At 37.4% G+C, this 17,487-nt stretch overlaps 2 protein-coding genes across 2 annotated transcripts; both read right to left on the bottom strand.

The window, feature by feature from the left end:
- Positions 1-47: 47 nt before the first annotated feature.
- On the bottom strand, positions 48-3,103 carry LOC143632772 (uncharacterized). Its single transcript, XM_077101199.1, has 2 exons — positions 2,770-3,103; positions 48-242 (listed from the first exon to the last, which is right to left on the bottom strand). Exons 1-2 carry the CDS (start codon positions 3,058-3,060, stop codon positions 126-128), a joined length of 408 nt encoding a protein of 135 aa, XP_076957314.1. The 5' UTR covers positions 3,061-3,103; the 3' UTR covers positions 48-125.
- A 4,603-nt stretch (positions 3,104-7,706) lies between these two features.
- LOC143632770 (large ribosomal subunit protein eL27-like) lies at positions 7,707-8,280 on the bottom strand. Its single transcript, XM_077101198.1, has one exon. The coding sequence runs from the start codon at positions 8,203-8,205 to the stop codon at positions 7,798-7,800; it is 408 nt and encodes a 135-aa protein (XP_076957313.1). The 5' UTR covers positions 8,206-8,280; the 3' UTR covers positions 7,707-7,797.
- Between the last annotated feature and the right edge of the window lie 9,207 nt (positions 8,281-17,487).

Raw genomic sequence — 17,487 nt, 5'->3', positions numbered from 1 at the left:
AACTAGACCATAGTGAAATTTTGAGCCCTGTATATTCATAGTAACTTCAAGGTTTAAACGATATAAGGCAAAGTATGTGAATTATATGACATAAAAAGACAAATTTTAAACACGTTTCATACGTACTAATCACCCCCCTCATCCGTAGGTTGGTCATCTTTAGATTGCTTCCTCCTTTCCTTGTGCTCATTCCACCGCCCATAGGCCCACTTTAAGATGAAGAAACCACCAATCACGTAAACCTAAAGGCAACCATAACATAGTTTAATTTCGACTCGTTTTCTTGTAAATGACTAAATGGGATAGATCGGGTCATAATCAAAAGAAAGTTAGCCTTAAATAAAACATTCTTACATGCATTGTAGGGTTGTACTATAAAACATACCTCGATGCAATGCAGGTGGGACATACAAAATAAGACAACATATTCGAGCTCAGAAAATCATTATATTCATTGTTTCATTGCAAAGGCATATAATTAATTATTAGCGCCGAGCGGAATCAAGTTTGGTTTTGAACATTTCACATCACAATTAAAGACACTATTTATTGCATGTCTAGCAGCATAAGTGGCAGCCAAAAAACAAAACAAAAAAGGTCTGTGGTCCCCTTTACACACAAAATATTAGAACTGCATGTGACTAACGCCAACCAGCAGAGTTGGTCACACGATTAAGCCATGACTAAAAGATTCATCTATGCTTGGCACAAAATGCTGATAATAGAACTAATGAAGACAAAGTGTAGATAGATGCAGTTTCTTTACATACACACATTCCAAGAAGATGACAATATGCGCACCCTGTATTTTATGCTAGCAAATATTTCAAAATATATATGATAAAAACTTATTCACCCACAGAAAATAATATGGAAATTTTTTATTACTCTTATTCTAAATTTACCTGCTTTGTTCTCTATCTATGTGCACCAAAGGGTTAATGGTTCGGTTTGACCAATTATGACGTCAATTCTGGGTCAAACAGCTAACTGTGGTCACATGGAACAGAAAACCAAACATGTCGAGATGGGTCGGCCGGACTGGCTGGTTTGTGATTTAACGATTCGGCTTGGCGGTCTGAACCGGTCTTTTTTTCAAAACATTAGTTTCTATCAAATTTTTTCAACATGATAAAGATGGTTCATAGCTAAATATCCCAAAATATGTAAAAATATATATACATATATACACAGGTTCCTAACGGAACTGAACAATTAAATCGTCAAACCACAAAATCGAACCATGAACCAAACCTTTGGATCTTAAACTGGACAAACAGGCTTATTTCTTCGGTTTGGGAGATTTGGTCACGGTAATGTGCATTTCAATATTAGGTCTGAAAGACAAGGAAATTAAAAGAGAAAAAGAAACTGAAAATAACAAATACCAGAGTACCAGACCTTATGTTCCTACCTGAACTTGGACCCCCTTCTAAATGGACAGGTCCTTGAGGGTTAGGGCAAAGCTAAACTTTAAGTGAACCATCACCATCCATACTCACACTTTGATGATTCAGTAGCCAATTAAACTATGCACTTCTACGACTAGTCTAAATTCACCTAGCAATCGGTACTGTAAGCATAACAATACCTAAAGCAAAGAATCAATTGATTGTATCCATTTACATAGCTTCTGCATATTTGGTTCAGATTTCACCATAACTTGTTTCTATAAAGTTAATACTGATCAAAATCCCTAAAATCCCTTCTATTACAGTCTATCAACATCGAACCACAAATCAAATTCAGTTCAATTACATAAACAGTCACCAATGGCCAGACATTAAGAGTTTAGAATATTTCAGGCCATTTTATACACTGATTATATGAAAAAACAGGCTTATATACTTCGTAATTTCAATAAAATCAAATAAGTAAGTTGAACAACGCTCGATCCCGAGTCTGGACTTAATTCACCTAGCAAATGGTATCGTAAGCATAACAAGACCTAAAACAAAGACTCAACTAATCGTATCCATTTCCACCATTCCTGACATATTCGCTCCAGATTTCACAGCGACTAACTTCAATGAAGTTAATACTGTTTCACTCTCTTTAATCTTAACACAGTCTCAAAATCCCAAAAAATCCTTCCATTACAGTTCATCAACATCTAACCACAAATCAATTCGGTTCAATCACACACACAGTCACCAAAGGCCAGACCTAACACGCTTACACTAATTCAAACCAATTCATACAATAATTACTTAAAAAAATCAGGAGCATATACTTCCTAATTTCAATAATTTCAACAAACCTAACGAGAACTCGATATTCTAAACAACTTATCGGACATTCAAAATCAACACAACACATCAAACATACATCTACACAAATCACAACAATATAGATACACGCATACCTAACAAGCTTAGACTAATTCAAACCAATTCATACACTAATTACTTGAAAAATCAGGCATAAATTCTTCCTAATTTCAATATTTCACTAATCACTAAAACCTAACAACACTAAAAATCAGCACCACAAATCAAACACATAGCTACACAAATCACACAAATACAAAATTATACATATACATATACCTGACAGAGAACAAATAGTTACCAAAGGCCTGACCTAACGAGTTTACACTAATTCAACCAATTTGTACACTAATTACTTAAAAAACCAGGCGTATATACTTAGTAAATTGAATAAAACCTAACGAGACCTCAAAACATTCAAAATCAACACAACAAATCAAATATATAGATACACAAATCACCACAACGACATTTTATTATACATATACTATACGTATACCTGCCAGAGTACAACAGGATTCGTTTCCTGCTCAGCTCCTTCCGATTCAAGCTTCAACGGAGTAACGCTCTTCTTATTCCCGTCCGGAAACGTAACCGTCGTGGACTTCGTAACCTCCGTCACCTCACCGCCGCGAACCACCGCCTTCTTCTCCGTCTCAACCTTCACCACCACGTCTTTCTTCGGCGGCGGCAGAAACGGCAAACGGAAGTTACTAATTACTTGCGTGAACTGCGATAACAACGAGGTGAACGGATTCGTCGGCTTGGATGATTCATCTCTGTCCGCCATTGGTGTACTGTTATGTTATTGTTATTATTATTATTATTATTATTGTTATTGTTATGTAACGAGTGGAGTCTCTGGATTGATTTTGGTCAACTTATGGAGATCGTTGAAGCGCGTGGGTTATCCGGTGTGTGTGGCGCGTGGTGGGTGGATGTAGATATAAAAGGTGAAACGTGGTGTACGTTGCTTAAAGTAGGTTTGAATACAGGCTTTAGTTTATGGGCTGGGTTTGTTTGGGCTTGTGGAGATGGGTATTTAACTATTTATGAACAGACATATGTTAGGTTTTTGAAAATTAGTTATTGTTTAAATCGTTTTCAATGCTAACGTGGTGGACTTGGGTGGTACTTGTGGGCTTGGCCCGCTTCTATGTGGTTTCAATTAGGCATGTTCAAAACGGTTTGGGACTAGGAACCGGAACCGGTTCCTAACCGGTTCCTATATTCAAAACCCCCTTTTAAACCGGTTCCAGGCTCGAACCGGTTAGGGAACCGAACCGGTTCTCCCACCCTCGGACCCCTAACCTATTTAACCGGTTCTTACCGGTTCCTAACCCGGTTCCTGTACCGTAACCGGTTCCAACCGGTTACAGTGTAAAAAAAAGTTTTTTTTTTCGTTTTTCGTTTGCGATTTGGATTCTAAACTACGATTCATATTTGTATAACATGAAAAATAAAAAAAACAATTAACATAAAAATAAACAATTAACTAATGAAGAAAAGACAACTACTGAAGATGTTTGACACTGAAGACAACTACTGAAGGTTGCCACTGAAGACAACTACTGAAGGTTGCCACTGATGACAAGTTGACAACTACTGAAGGTTGCCACTGATGATAACTACTGAAGGTTGCCACTGATGACAACTACTGAAGGTTGCCACTGATCACAACTACTGAAGACTGCCACTGATGAGGAATACTCATCAGTGGGAAAGCTGCCACTGATGAGGAATACTCATCAGTGGGAACAGTCATCAGTTGAATCAGTGGGAAAGCTGCCACTGATGACAACTACTGAAGGTTGCCACTGATGAGGAATACTCATCAGTGGGAACATTCATCAGTTGCAGAGTTTGTTGTCACTGATGCAAAATATGAATCAGTGACACATCAGTTGCAGAGTTTCATCAGTTGGAACATCATCAGTTAAATATGTAACCATTGTACAATGTAAACTTGTTCATTGGATTTGCAATACAAGTGCATTTAGTTTTTTTTTTCGTTTTTCGTTTTCGATTTGGATTCTAAACTACGATTCGTATTTGTATAGCATGAAAAATAAACAAAACAATTAACATAAATGCAAGAACCGGTTAGGAACCGATTCCGGATGGTTCGGTTCCAGAACCGGTTCCGGTTCGGTTCCGGTTCCTACCCGCCCCCACTCAGAAATGCAAGAACCGGTCACGGATCATCGGGTTGAATCAGATAGGGTTCGGTTCCTACAAAAAACGGTTCGGGTCCGGTTCGGGTCCACCGGTTCGGTTCCAGGAACCGGTTTCGTTGAACATCTCTAGTTTCAATAAGACAAATCTTGGACATGTTTTTTATTCTTTTTTAATAAATTTTAGTAACAAAACAATATGATGTTTAAGATAAATGTATTTATATCATTACATATGTATATATTGAAGAGAAACGTACGAAACGGTATCCGATATGTTAAAACGGGTCAATACCCTACTTTAGGGATGAACTCGGCACCATACCAGTACCTGATCCCGGTTTTCTTAAAAACTTGAAAACATTACGAAAAGTGCTTGGTACCATTTGCTCTTATGGTGCAGGGTTGGGGGATTTTGTCTATGTGAAGAGAAATTGTTAAGGTGTATAGTAATAAGGGACGTCTTATTATATCTCTTTGACAGTCGCTTTCATGATGGTTATACCTTTCATCATGGATCACTATAGGGTCATTCTCTTCCTAGAAAGCTAACATCTGGTATAAGTTCGAGATGATGACGGAGATTTCATGTTATATTCTCTCTCACACACTTGTTTGAATTTTTATTCCAGTTATTAAGTATTCTCACGTCAAACCATATGAAGAAATCTTCTCATTGTGACGAGGCTAATAATGCTATGTTTTACTCAATTATTAAAGACATCGCTGTTAATTATATTTATGGATTGTGTATTAATAATTTAAATGAATTAGGATTCTTTGGTAATTTAGGAACTTGTTAACATTTTCATCACACGTAAGATTGGTCATTATGCGGTTTTTATATAAATATAAAGAATAAAGATGGTATGATTAAACTTAATGTATAAGTATTTTATAATTAAAATAATTTAATTAGAAAGACAATATTGGGGGCCAAAAATTCATACACTGTGTGAAATAAAACACAAATTTAACATGAAAATAATCAAGTTGTAGATCGGCAAGCCTAACCTCCCCGGGTAAACGCATTGCCTTTATGTTGATCTACAGTAAGATATATAATTATATAACTTCGAAGTTCAACCCACTAACCCGTTTAGTGGTTTACAACGCATTTAACACGCTTGCAACTTAATTACAATTTGCCTGCAACATTTATGACCCGTTTAATCCGTTTACAACCCATTTAGCCCGTTCACAACTAAAGTATAAACCACCAAACTATTACATGTGACTACTTCATGTTATAACTTTATGTGTGCTCAATTATATACACTTAACATGCAGATAAATATATGGAGAGTCCGAGTTTATCAATTTCAACTCCTCAACACAATAAGATTACCATGTACTGTCCCTAACAATACATGCCGGAATAGTCCCACGTATTTGAAATTGTTGAAACTTGAAACAAATAAATGAACCGTATAATATTGAAACCCAAAATAGACAAGAACTAAACCTTGAAAAACGGCAATCTGTAGATATGCTATGGGCCAAGAAGTTAACCATGCATAAGCAAAACTCAGTGATTTAAGGTTTACTTGATCAATTTATAATTTTACATAGCTAGGCCTAGTTGCAGGCACTACTTTCTAAAACAAGTTTGCTCTACTTCTTCAAGCAAACCCTTCATCTGAAACTTGATCCTAAGTGTAAGCCTAAACTCGAGATTCAAAATTATATTTTACCAATGAATCTCAATAGTGCTATTACCATAGTATTGCAAAATCCTGGAGAATAATATCACAACTTAACAAACTAAGGTCACTTAATTCCCTTAAAATACAATAAGTATCGAGCTATATAGTAAACTTGTGATAGATAACAAGTCAAACCCAATCAAGAACTATAAAAGTGCCATCCTAATGGTTGAGAGTTTAGGTTCCATGATAAACAAAACTTGAGTTGGAGTCCTGAAAACTCATCAAACGTGAGCTCGCAACGCCCGTCAAACTCGGACACGCAGCAGGAAAAAGACCATAAACCACATAAATTTTTTGAAAAGCCAATATTATTGAACAAAAAAGAGGACCATTTACGAGAAGCAAAAGGCCCGAAAAGTACAAGGAAATAACATATAAAAACAACTATCCAGACAAAGACTTCAAGCGGAAAATTCACAAAATTAAATTTACACCATTTCTCCCAATCCAAGCTAGAGCGATTACTTCTATGCTTAACCCAAAGGAAAGATGCCGTTTTGATATCATGCACCACCTTAGACACCGAAAAGGGGGCACCCTCAAAAATAACCTCATTTCGTGAAATCTAAATCATCCAACACGTGACCGCCGAGATGGATTGAATAGCAAGACGTTCCTCCTTGTTCGAAGTGTATTGGGTGGGATATGCGAGTAGCTCCTTCACCGAATCATAGTAATTTAACTTAGGTATCTTAACCCAATCATGCACGTTAGACCATACCAATCTAGCCACTTTGCATTTTACAAATAAGTGTTGTGATGTTTCAACAGTCACCCCGCAAAGAGCACACATGCAATCACCCATCGAAATACCTCTGTACGACAACGTAATTTTCGTCGGAATCCTATCCATTATCGATTTCCAAATAAAGCAATTTACTTTAATCGGAACCCAATTTAACCAGAAAGAATAGTCAAGAACCTGATGATCAAAATTATCAATTTCCCATCTCAAGGATTTCACCATAAAACGAGAGAGTACTCCATCTAAACCACTCCAAAGCCATTCATAAACCACATAAATGATGCCCACTTCTAACATCAAAACATGTCCATTGATAAGAAACAAGTGATATGTTTTGTTTAATCTGATTCCATTTATGGTCTTACATCGTGTTAAAAAAACTTAATTTGAAACAAGCTAAGCTTGAGTTGGATCATATTTGTAACCGTGCCAAAATCAACTCAAGCTCCGTATGTTGGCTAATATTAGGCATGTTTAACGTTAAAAATCAAGCTAGAGCCTAGATAAGCTGCATCGTTAAATTTCAAGCTCGACACCGCCCAGGCTCAACTAGAATCCATTCAATTGAGATCAGAATTGAGTACCAAGTAACCTAAGATCAGGTAGTATTACACTATTGGAATCTATTAGTTAAATTGTGCAACCGTGAAATTATTAAACAGCCAGAAACCTAATCTTATGGTTATTAGTTAAGTGAATAAAATCATATCAACTAAAATTAAAACAAACATAAACTAGCAATTAGAAAGCACCTTGATATAAAACAAAACAAAACAAAACCCAATTCAAAATATTCGAATTAAAGTAGTAAACTAACATTAATAATCAGTCTTTAACCAACTCAAAAACCCAAAACAAACAAACCAGAACCTGAAAAACCAAACCAACCCGGTCTTCCCTCAGAATCGGAGCTTCGAAAAAAACCACCGGTTCTTGCCACTCTTGAACCGGTCCTCAAACCGCTTCTTGGTCTCCTTACACGCAGTCACCTTCTTATCTCTAGACTGCAACGCATCAACCGAAACCACATCCTTCAAATCCACATCAAGCGTATACCTAGTCGGCATAATATGATTATAATTCACGAGCTTAATAAACGCCTTCACACGTGACTTCTTTGCAGTCTTTTTCGCCGAGTCTTTGCGGATCACCTTCTTCGGGTACTTGGAGATTCCGGCGACGAGACAGTGGCCGTACGGACGGTCACGTGTTCCGTCATCGAATTGCTTGACGATGACGGCTTTACGGCCGGCGAAACGGCCGTTGAGGACGACTACTGCCTTGTTTGGTTTTAGGAACTTCACCATTTTGGGATTGGTAGGGTTAGGGTTTGGTCTGATGCCGCCGCCGGGATAATGTGAGACGTGACGTGGTGTTAGGGTTTGGATGAGTGTGTTTATAGCGTGTAGTGGTGGTTATGATATGAGGCCCAATAAGCTAGCCCATTATCCGTTTCATTTGGTTTTAAAACATTGCTATTAGAGAGAATGACTATTTTGGTACTTGTGTGTTGTTAGATTTTTATTAGCCAGCCAGAATTACAAACATTGTCCCAGTATTTGTCATTTATCTTTAAAATTATCTAAGGTGCTGTTTGTTTTTCAGAGGTAAAACATCTGCAGTCTGCGGACTATATCTGCAGGCATCTGCAGCAGAAGAGGTGGACCAAACATCTGCAGACTGTAAGAAGAAGACTGTTTGTTTTTTAACGTCTGCAAACTGTTAAAATAAAGTCATTAAAAACAAAACCTTTATATAAAAGCAAGTACCTTTCAACTTCAACTCCCGCTGTTCAAACATAAATCTAAATTTAGCGTAAGTAACCAATCAAAATGACTAATAAGGCCGAGATTGCTTATATATTACCTCTTTTTAACTTTTATAAGTTGTTTTGATAAGTCATTCCCTTCTGACTTATCAAAAACTCATTTTTCCTTCTTTAAAAAGTTAAAAAATAACGTTACCCATACATCTTTTTATATTTATAAAATTTAATAGTTAATAAGTTGTTTTGATAAGCAATCCCAAACACCATCTTAATTTGAGAGATATCATCAATTCAAAATCATGCTCCGGATAAAGGAATTTGGGTCCGAAAGTTCAACCCCTTACACCATTTACGTTCATATCATTCATTATGGGTAAACACCATTAACTAATCAATTTCCACCTGGCATTCACACCCACCAATTTTATAAATAAATAAATTCCAAAACCCAGAAACCCCAATTGATTCGAGAATTCCGATGTCAATTTACAAGAACAATTTCTTCTATCTTCAATCAGCGGCTGAGAAGGAGGTGTCTACAATCGGGCGCGGGTATGACCTCGCCTGTGATATACGGTTAACCGGGTGAAAACTGGTCCATCCGGGTCAACCCTGATTGAGCTTGATGGTAAGTGGAGGGGCCGGCGGTGGAGGAGTGGAGGCGGCGGTGGAGAAGTGGAGGAGTGGAGGCGGTGGAGTGGAGGCCGCCGTCGGCCGAGACAGTGGAGGAGTGGAGGAAGAGAGGTTAGGGTTGGAGTGAAGTGTCTGATGATGAAGGAACAAAGAAGAAGAAGTGGAGAAGAGGTGAGAAGTCACGTGTACAAGACTTCTAGGAGAAGAGGACGCGCAGATGTTTTTTAATGAAACGTCTTCGCAAAAACAAACACACTGCAGAGCCCAACGTCTGCGCGTGGTCTGCGCGGCGCAGACAGAAGAGGTGCAGAAGTGCTTTTGAGGAAAAACAAACAGCACCTAAGTGTTACAAGGTAGTGATGTGAGGGTAAACCGTTCTTTTCCCTACCCTTTCATCTTCCCAACACAACCCCATATCTGAAAACATTTTTAGGGATTTTGCGCTTGAATCGGAATTATATGGACAGTGGAATTGTAAGGCCCCGTTACCGGTAACCCTACTTTCGTGTTGGATTTACTCATAAACACAGTTCTAAATATCAGAGTTAATTAAAAACTTTACGCGGAATATAAAACTTTCATAAAACATTACATATCGATTCATAATCATGTCTTAAAACATTCCTCTTGTCTTTCAAAATCAAAACATAACTTAATAAACATATCAGATCTTCAGATGCCAGGCTTTAGTCTTCTGCCATGTGTCCTCCACTCAAGCCAGCTGTCTCAACCTACTCACCTGCGTGCATACTAAAAGTCAGCTACGCTGAGTGAGTTCTAGTTAATCATACAATACCATACAATACCATATTACATACATACGTACTTAACCTCATAACTTTCTTTCATACACACATAAGTACTCATGCCTTCATTCTTACTTACATACTTTTTTTTACATTCATAATCATACGTTTTAAAGAGCCTTTCGCCCTATAACCTCACAGATATTATAAGGGTCTGGTCCCTAACATCACAGATATTATAAGGGTCTGGTCCCTAACATCACAGATATTATAAGGGTCTGGTCCCTAACATCACAGATATTATAAGGGTCTGGTCCCTAACATCACAGATATTATGAGGGTCTGGTCCCTAACATCACAGATATTATTAGGGTCTGGTCCCTAACATCACAGATATTATTAGGGTCTGGTCCCTTGTTTTCGAATATTAGTAGGGTTCGATTCCCTCTTCGTTACCATACAACCATACATCATACCTCGAGTATTATTAGGGCTCGGTACCCTTTTCGTAACCATACAACCATACAACCGTTATTTCCTTTTTTTATTAACTTTATTACGTTCATACACATAAACATACATATCATACTTGCCATATTTATAACGTTACAACCTGACAGTACGTGCAATATCCGAAGATCGTTCACGTACCATCAAGCAATCATTCATACATATCATACTTACCATATTTATAACGTTACAACCTGACAGTTCGTGCAATATCCGAAGATCGTTCACGTACCATCAAGCAATCATTCATACATATCACATATATCACATATGGCATACACTTATCACTTAGGATAAATGTATTAACAACACATCAAGTATGCACACAGCCCCGAAAACATAACAAGGAATGGGGCTAGAAACTCACCTGGATCCTGTTACGCTCGCCGTTGATCGTAATTCCTTTCTTTAACTGGGCTCGGCTAACTGTATAATATTTACACATATCAATTAACTACTACTTCTCGTTTTGTATTTCTATCTATATATGACCCACAACGAACGGGGGTCCGGGGGCAGCGCCCCTGGCAGCGGGGTTCTAGGGGCGGCAGCCCCTAGCGGGGTCCAAGGGGCAGAGCCCCTGGCTGGGGTTAAGCTGCCAGGTCAGCTTGGAAAAATTTTATTTTCGATAACTGCCTTAACACATTTTCCATTAGGTTTTTAATTTATTTTCTAAGCGAACTTCACTTTAGGCGAAGTTAAACCTTAGGCGAACTTGGCTTCAGGCGAAGTTAAACCTTAGGCGAACTTGGCTTCAGGCGAAGTTAAACCTTAGGCGAACTTGGCTTTTAGGCGAAGTTAAACCTCAGGCGAACTTGGCTTTTAGGCGAAGTTAAACCTCAGGCGAACTTGGCTTTTAGGCGAAGTTACCATTTAGGCGAACTTGGCTTTTAGGCGAAGTTACCATTTAGGCGAAGTTGCCATCAGGCGAACTTGGCTGCAGGCGAACTTATCAGGCGAACTTGGCTTGCAGGCGAAGTTCATCAGGCGAACTTAGCTTGCAGGCGAAGTTCATCGCTTGAAGGCGAAGTTGCCCAGATGAAGGCGAAGTTGTCGCGCTGCAGATCTGTTTGCCCATAACTCCTTCGTTTCTTAGCTAAATAACTCGATTTTGGTACCCACGGAATCGTATGATCGGCGCCTACAAATCCCAACCATCAAATCGGCCTAAAATCGACGTTTTAGGGGTCCGATTTGGGCAGTTGTGTTTCGGGTCCGATTAACCCGTCAAATCCTAACCATTTTCAGTAATATTAGCTTTGCGGGATTAGTTCTTACCTTTCCAACTCAGATCTACCAGCACAATCTCGGGTCTCGACTTCGGATCTCGGTCGGTTATGTGTGTGTTTTTGAGTGTGTAAAAGAGAAAGATGGAAATAAAATGATATCTTGGGCTTGGGATGGGTATTTATATCTCTCAAGCCCACGGGCCCAAGGCCCATTCTCATTTAACCCATCTTACGTAATCTAAGCCCATGACCCGTTCCTTACTCGACATTAAATAACTAAAACGTGAAATCACTAAACATAACTTTCTTTTATTTAACATTATAAAAATTTTAGGATGTTACAGGAATTGAAGGTGTCGGTGGTGATGAGGAACCGTACAATTCCGGTGGAAGATCTAACAGTGGTAATGAGGTCATCGGAGACGGACGCCATTAACTGGAGTGTTTGCGAGAATTGCATTTTCTTGAATATGCTGGTACCTGGGTTGTGATATCAAACAGATCTGAAAAGAAGCATATGGAGGTTTCTGAGTTGCTTATGGTGTCGGAGGAGGTGGCACGCGATATAGATAATAGTGTACGGAAATGGGCTGACTGGATACCTTGTCGTAGTCGCCGGAAAACACATTGTAGTGGTGGAGAGGTCAGATGTAGTGTTTATGATAAACGGTGGCAGTTAGGGGGGTAGGATTAGTTGTATTTGGTGCTCAAAAAAGTGCTCGATCAGAGATGGTGACCGATGACCGGATCCTTAAAGTTTGGTGACCAGGATCGATAAACACAATACGAAAGTTTTAGATCATAAGCTCGATCTTGTAACTCTCATTAGCTCGAAATTACAATACATTAACTCTTCTCACTTTTTGATATAACCCACAAGCTCGGGTATATATACTAGTTTAAACATGAAAACCTAATTAGACTAGAATACAATCTCCTTATCATACTCAAACACTAATTAGTAAAAACATATTTAAATAATTAATTAATAAATAAATTCCTTGTTGTCCAAGTCATTTGCTCGACTTGTTCACCAAGTAATTTATTCCATGTAAACCAAGTCACGCGCTCAACTTGATAAACAAGACACGAACTCATCATAGGCTCGATGAGTCGGCCCAACCCGCCTCATTGACTCGAGGACGAAATTAAGTCCAACAATCACCCCTCTAATTTCGGACTCGAAAGTTGGTGGATCTTTAACTCCAAGCATATCTCTTTTGCTTAGATTCTCTACTCCAAGTAGTTTTTCCCTTTCTTTAACTCCGGATGTCTCGACATAACTCGCCGGTTCACCATCTTGAGTTAAAAGTAATTTTGGGTCATCAAAAATGACTTCTCTTCCTCGATCGAAACAAACCTTTCTATCCAACATAAAATCATTAATTATCTTTGGAGAAATGGTGGTTTGAGTCAACCGTCTCATGGTTGATTGACCCGGATCAGTTTGCATACCAGACAAAGAAAGAACCGGACCTTTAGCTTGGACTGCAACATTCTTTGCAACCTTACTCGGGCTACTCTAAATCAAATTTACTCGGTTTTTAGGATTCTTATCAACCCGGTCCCACCTTCTTTTCTCATAAAAAATTACATCTCGAGAAACATGCATTTGGTTCTTAATCGAGTCATGCTTCCGGTATGCCTTTTTACCGGGTTCGGTACCGAGATTAACCATAAGGGTACTTCGGTCATCAAACTTTTTAATGGAAGTAATTGATAGCAAACACATCGATGTTTCAACCCGGATCGGTGTTTCAACACGAAGCCTAACCTTGTACAACCGATTTCTTGATCTAATCGACTTCATAATCACCTTTCTCGATTTGTCAAGAACTAAAAGTTGGTCATCCTCCATAATCACCTTGCACCCATGTTCGGTTGCTTGTCCCAAACTTAAAATATTGCTCGTTAAGTTCGGGATAAAATAAACGTTTGAGATAATTCTCTCAACATCATCATCACAAATAATTGTAATGGAACTTTTTCCCTTGATGTCGACACACGAACTATTACCAAAACGCACATGCCCAACAACAGTTTCATCTAATTCAAAAAAATAAGATTTCATACCCGTCATATGATTACTCGCCCCGTTATCGAGGTACCAAAAACCATCCTCCATCGGTTCCGACTTGTACCGCTTAGGATGCACATTTTCTTCATTTAACATGACTTCTTTATTGATACTTATTTTCATCAAAACTTCCTTTGTTGTTGGTTCATTTGATTTGGTTAAGTACGCTTCGGCTCGTTTTCCTCTTCTTTCCGGGCATGCCGAAGCATAGTGACCCATCTCGTCACAACGAAAACATTGAACCCCCGAATAATCCCTTTTCTTCCACGAATTACCTTCTTTGTTTCGGACACCTTTTGAGTTATCATGGGATTGCTCAGATTCTGCTTTGCCCTTCCCTTTAAACTTTCCACTCTTAGCCCTATTGAACAGTAACTTCCCATTATTCTCGGGTTCGTCATCAACACTGTTCACACGATCTTCAAAAGCTTTAAGACACCCAACTATTTCTTCAAACTTGAGTGTCTTGAGATCTACCATCTGCTCGATAGAAGCTACAATATTTATGAATCTTTTAGGCATGCCAGTTAAAAACTTTCTCACCAATCTTGTTTCATCTATGGCGGAACCAAGTGCTGCGAATTTATTTGCTAAACCGGATAATCTCCCGGAATAATCGTCTATAGACTCGGAATCCTTCATCTTCGTTCCTTCAAATTCGGTTATAAGGGTATGTAGACGTGCTTCTATAACCCTCTCCGCTCCGACATACCGGGCTTTTATGGCATTCCAAATCTCTTTAGCCGACTCATATTGGGCTACTTGCATGATTTGATCTTCCGGTATGGATTGAAAGAAAAGAGCGATGGCGGCACCATTCTTCTTCTCGTCCGCACTTCCCGGCTCAATTACATCCCATATTCCGTGGTACCGGAACACCGCTTTGACCCGGACAGCCCACATGGTGTAATTAGTTTTGGTTAGCATCGGACATTGTAGAGAAATAGTGGTTTGATTACTAGGTTGGCTTGTCATGGTTCGTCTCCGACTGTAGATTTTCCGAAATCTTGAATCGATCTTGAAACAGAAAAACCGATGAAGAACCTGATGTATGTGCTGTTCTTGATTTCCTGTTTGCGTCTGACTATGCAAAGATGACAACGCCCTTGAACTAAAACAAATCGGAGAAAAAACTCCTTTTTTTTACGTGTGAACAATCCTCGAATAATACAAAATCCGGGTGGCGGCAATAAAGAATTAATTGTTGCTTTACGTGGTGGAAAATTCAATACAACCAATTAATTCCAAACTCAATTAATTGTTGCTTTACTACTTTTGTCGTTTACCAATTGAAGCTTGTAAACAACAACCTTAGTAGATGAAAACCTTCACTTTGTCTTCGAACGGCTAAAGAAATAAAAAACCTCACGATCACTTCTCTAAACCGAAACAAGAACTCGTTTGTAAACCGAGCTCTGATACCAATTGAAGTTTGGTGACCAGGATCGATAAACACAATACAAAAGTTTTAGATCATAAGCTCGATCTTGTAACTCTCATTAGCTCGAAATTACAATACATTAACTATTCTCACTTTTTGATATAACCCACAAGCTCGGGTATATATACTAGTTTAAACATGAAAACCTAATTAGACTAGAATACAATCTTCTTATCATACTCAATCACTAATTAGTAAAAACATATTTAAACAATTAATTAATAAATAAATTCCTTGTTGTCCAAGTCATTTGCTAGACTTGTTCACCAAGTAATTTATTCCATGTAAACCAAGTCACGCACTCAACTTGATAAATAAGACACGAACTCATCATAGGCTCGATGAGTCGGCCCAACCCGCCTCATTAACTCGAGGACGGAAATTAAGTCCAACAATCCTGACGGCGGAAACAAAGGGATGGTCACCAAGAAATGGTCTCGAGTTTTGATTAGGTTGGTTTATAAAAGTATAAAATCGTTTATATAATGATTATAACAATATAAAAACGGATGGTCACCAAGAAATAGTCTAGATATGTGATCAAGGAGATGGTGAATTGATTTTGGAGATGAAGAGCACGGGAAGTTTAAAGAATAGAGAGGGGCTGTGTTTGATCTTTTGGTCAAAACAACAAGATATGGTCAAATGTTTGGACCAATCATGGATTATCTTTCTCCCATTTCTATTTATATTACTAAAAGAATTTTAAATAAATAGGTAAAATGACTAATATGCCCTTATGTGCGAAGCATATGACTTGACTTAACGGAAAAAATTAATTGGGTTAGGGTCAAAGGACGAACAGTGTAACATTTGAAAAACGTAAAGTAGAAATTATGTTAATTTTAAAGATAAAGGACAACCACTGAAATTTGGTGTAAACATAAAGGAAAATTTCTGTAATTCTGTCTTTTTATTATCATGGTACAATCATAAAACCTTTAACAATTTCGGTCATTAAAGTTCTGATTTTTAACGATTTTTATCTAACTGACAAACGACATCCAACATATTTATATGGATGGACGAAAATACTCCTCGTGTGGGGCACGGGTGGAAATATTGATATTTTCGAACAAACACATGTCATTTGAAAGAACAACATAAGTTGTTATATGTTATTCGGGACGACGACATACTTAAAGTTGTAAATGATATTGATACGAAAACAAATGATTGTGAAACACAAAGATAAACCCAAATAACATTCAAATTACAATATTTGAAAACATAATCAAAGGTTAAAAATGTAAAATTTATAAGCTACAAAAAAACTTTCTTATAAATCTTATTTATTCTTTATTTGTAACATTGTCTTCCTTGTTTAATATAAGAATTTTAACATCACTCTTCGCTCTTGATAAAGCTATATAGAGTTGTCTATGTGTAAACACCAGGTCTTTGAGATATATGTTAACTTTTGCTAGAGATTGACCTTGACTTTTGTTAATGTTCATTGCAAAACAGACTACAGCTGGAAAAAACTATCTTCTCTTTAATTTAAACGAAAGTTTCTTATCTGAAGGTGTTAAACCACAACGAATTATATAAATGCGATAACCAGTATTAGTACATGAAATAACTTTTACTTCAACAAAACGCGTACCCAGATTAATTACTCCCAATTTAATTTCATTACACAAGCCGTTATTCTGATCCATATTGGTTAGTAACATTATTGGCACACCGACTTTTAAAACCAATCTACGAGTCAAAATAATTTCGGTCTTTTTGATTTTTTTTAGCATAATGTGTTTATGAAAGTTTTAGTTCAAACTAAAATATATAAAATAATTGGTATGATCTTACTTAAAAACCAAAAAAACTGTTTTTTATATAGACCACAACTAAATTTGTGAATTTTGTTTCTAAGTTTGGAAACAATATAAATTGAGTAAACCAAATATAAGTAAAGAAATAATGGAGAAATATCATTGCGCCTCTAATTAACATAAATTGATTCGTATACACATCTTAATTAAAACACATATTTTAATTGGTTTTTCAGAAAATAAAATAGTATTGGATAACTGAAAATTATGTTTCGTATCATTTCTAAAAAAGAAAATAGAAAAAAGAAATGTGTAAACATACATTCAGTGTTATTAAAACTTTGTTCATAAAAAATGTATAATGTAGTTAATAATAAATATATTAAAAATCGTTTATAAGTTTTCGTTACAAG

Source organism: Bidens hawaiensis, unplaced genomic scaffold, assembly GCF_021521415.1.
Source record: "Bidens hawaiensis isolate Kalapana, Puna unplaced genomic scaffold, B.hawaiensis_p1.1 tig00006534_1, whole genome shotgun sequence".
NCBI lineage: Eukaryota > Viridiplantae > Streptophyta > Magnoliopsida > Asterales > Asteraceae > Bidens > Bidens hawaiensis.
This window is presented reverse-complemented; position numbering and strand designations above follow the sequence as displayed.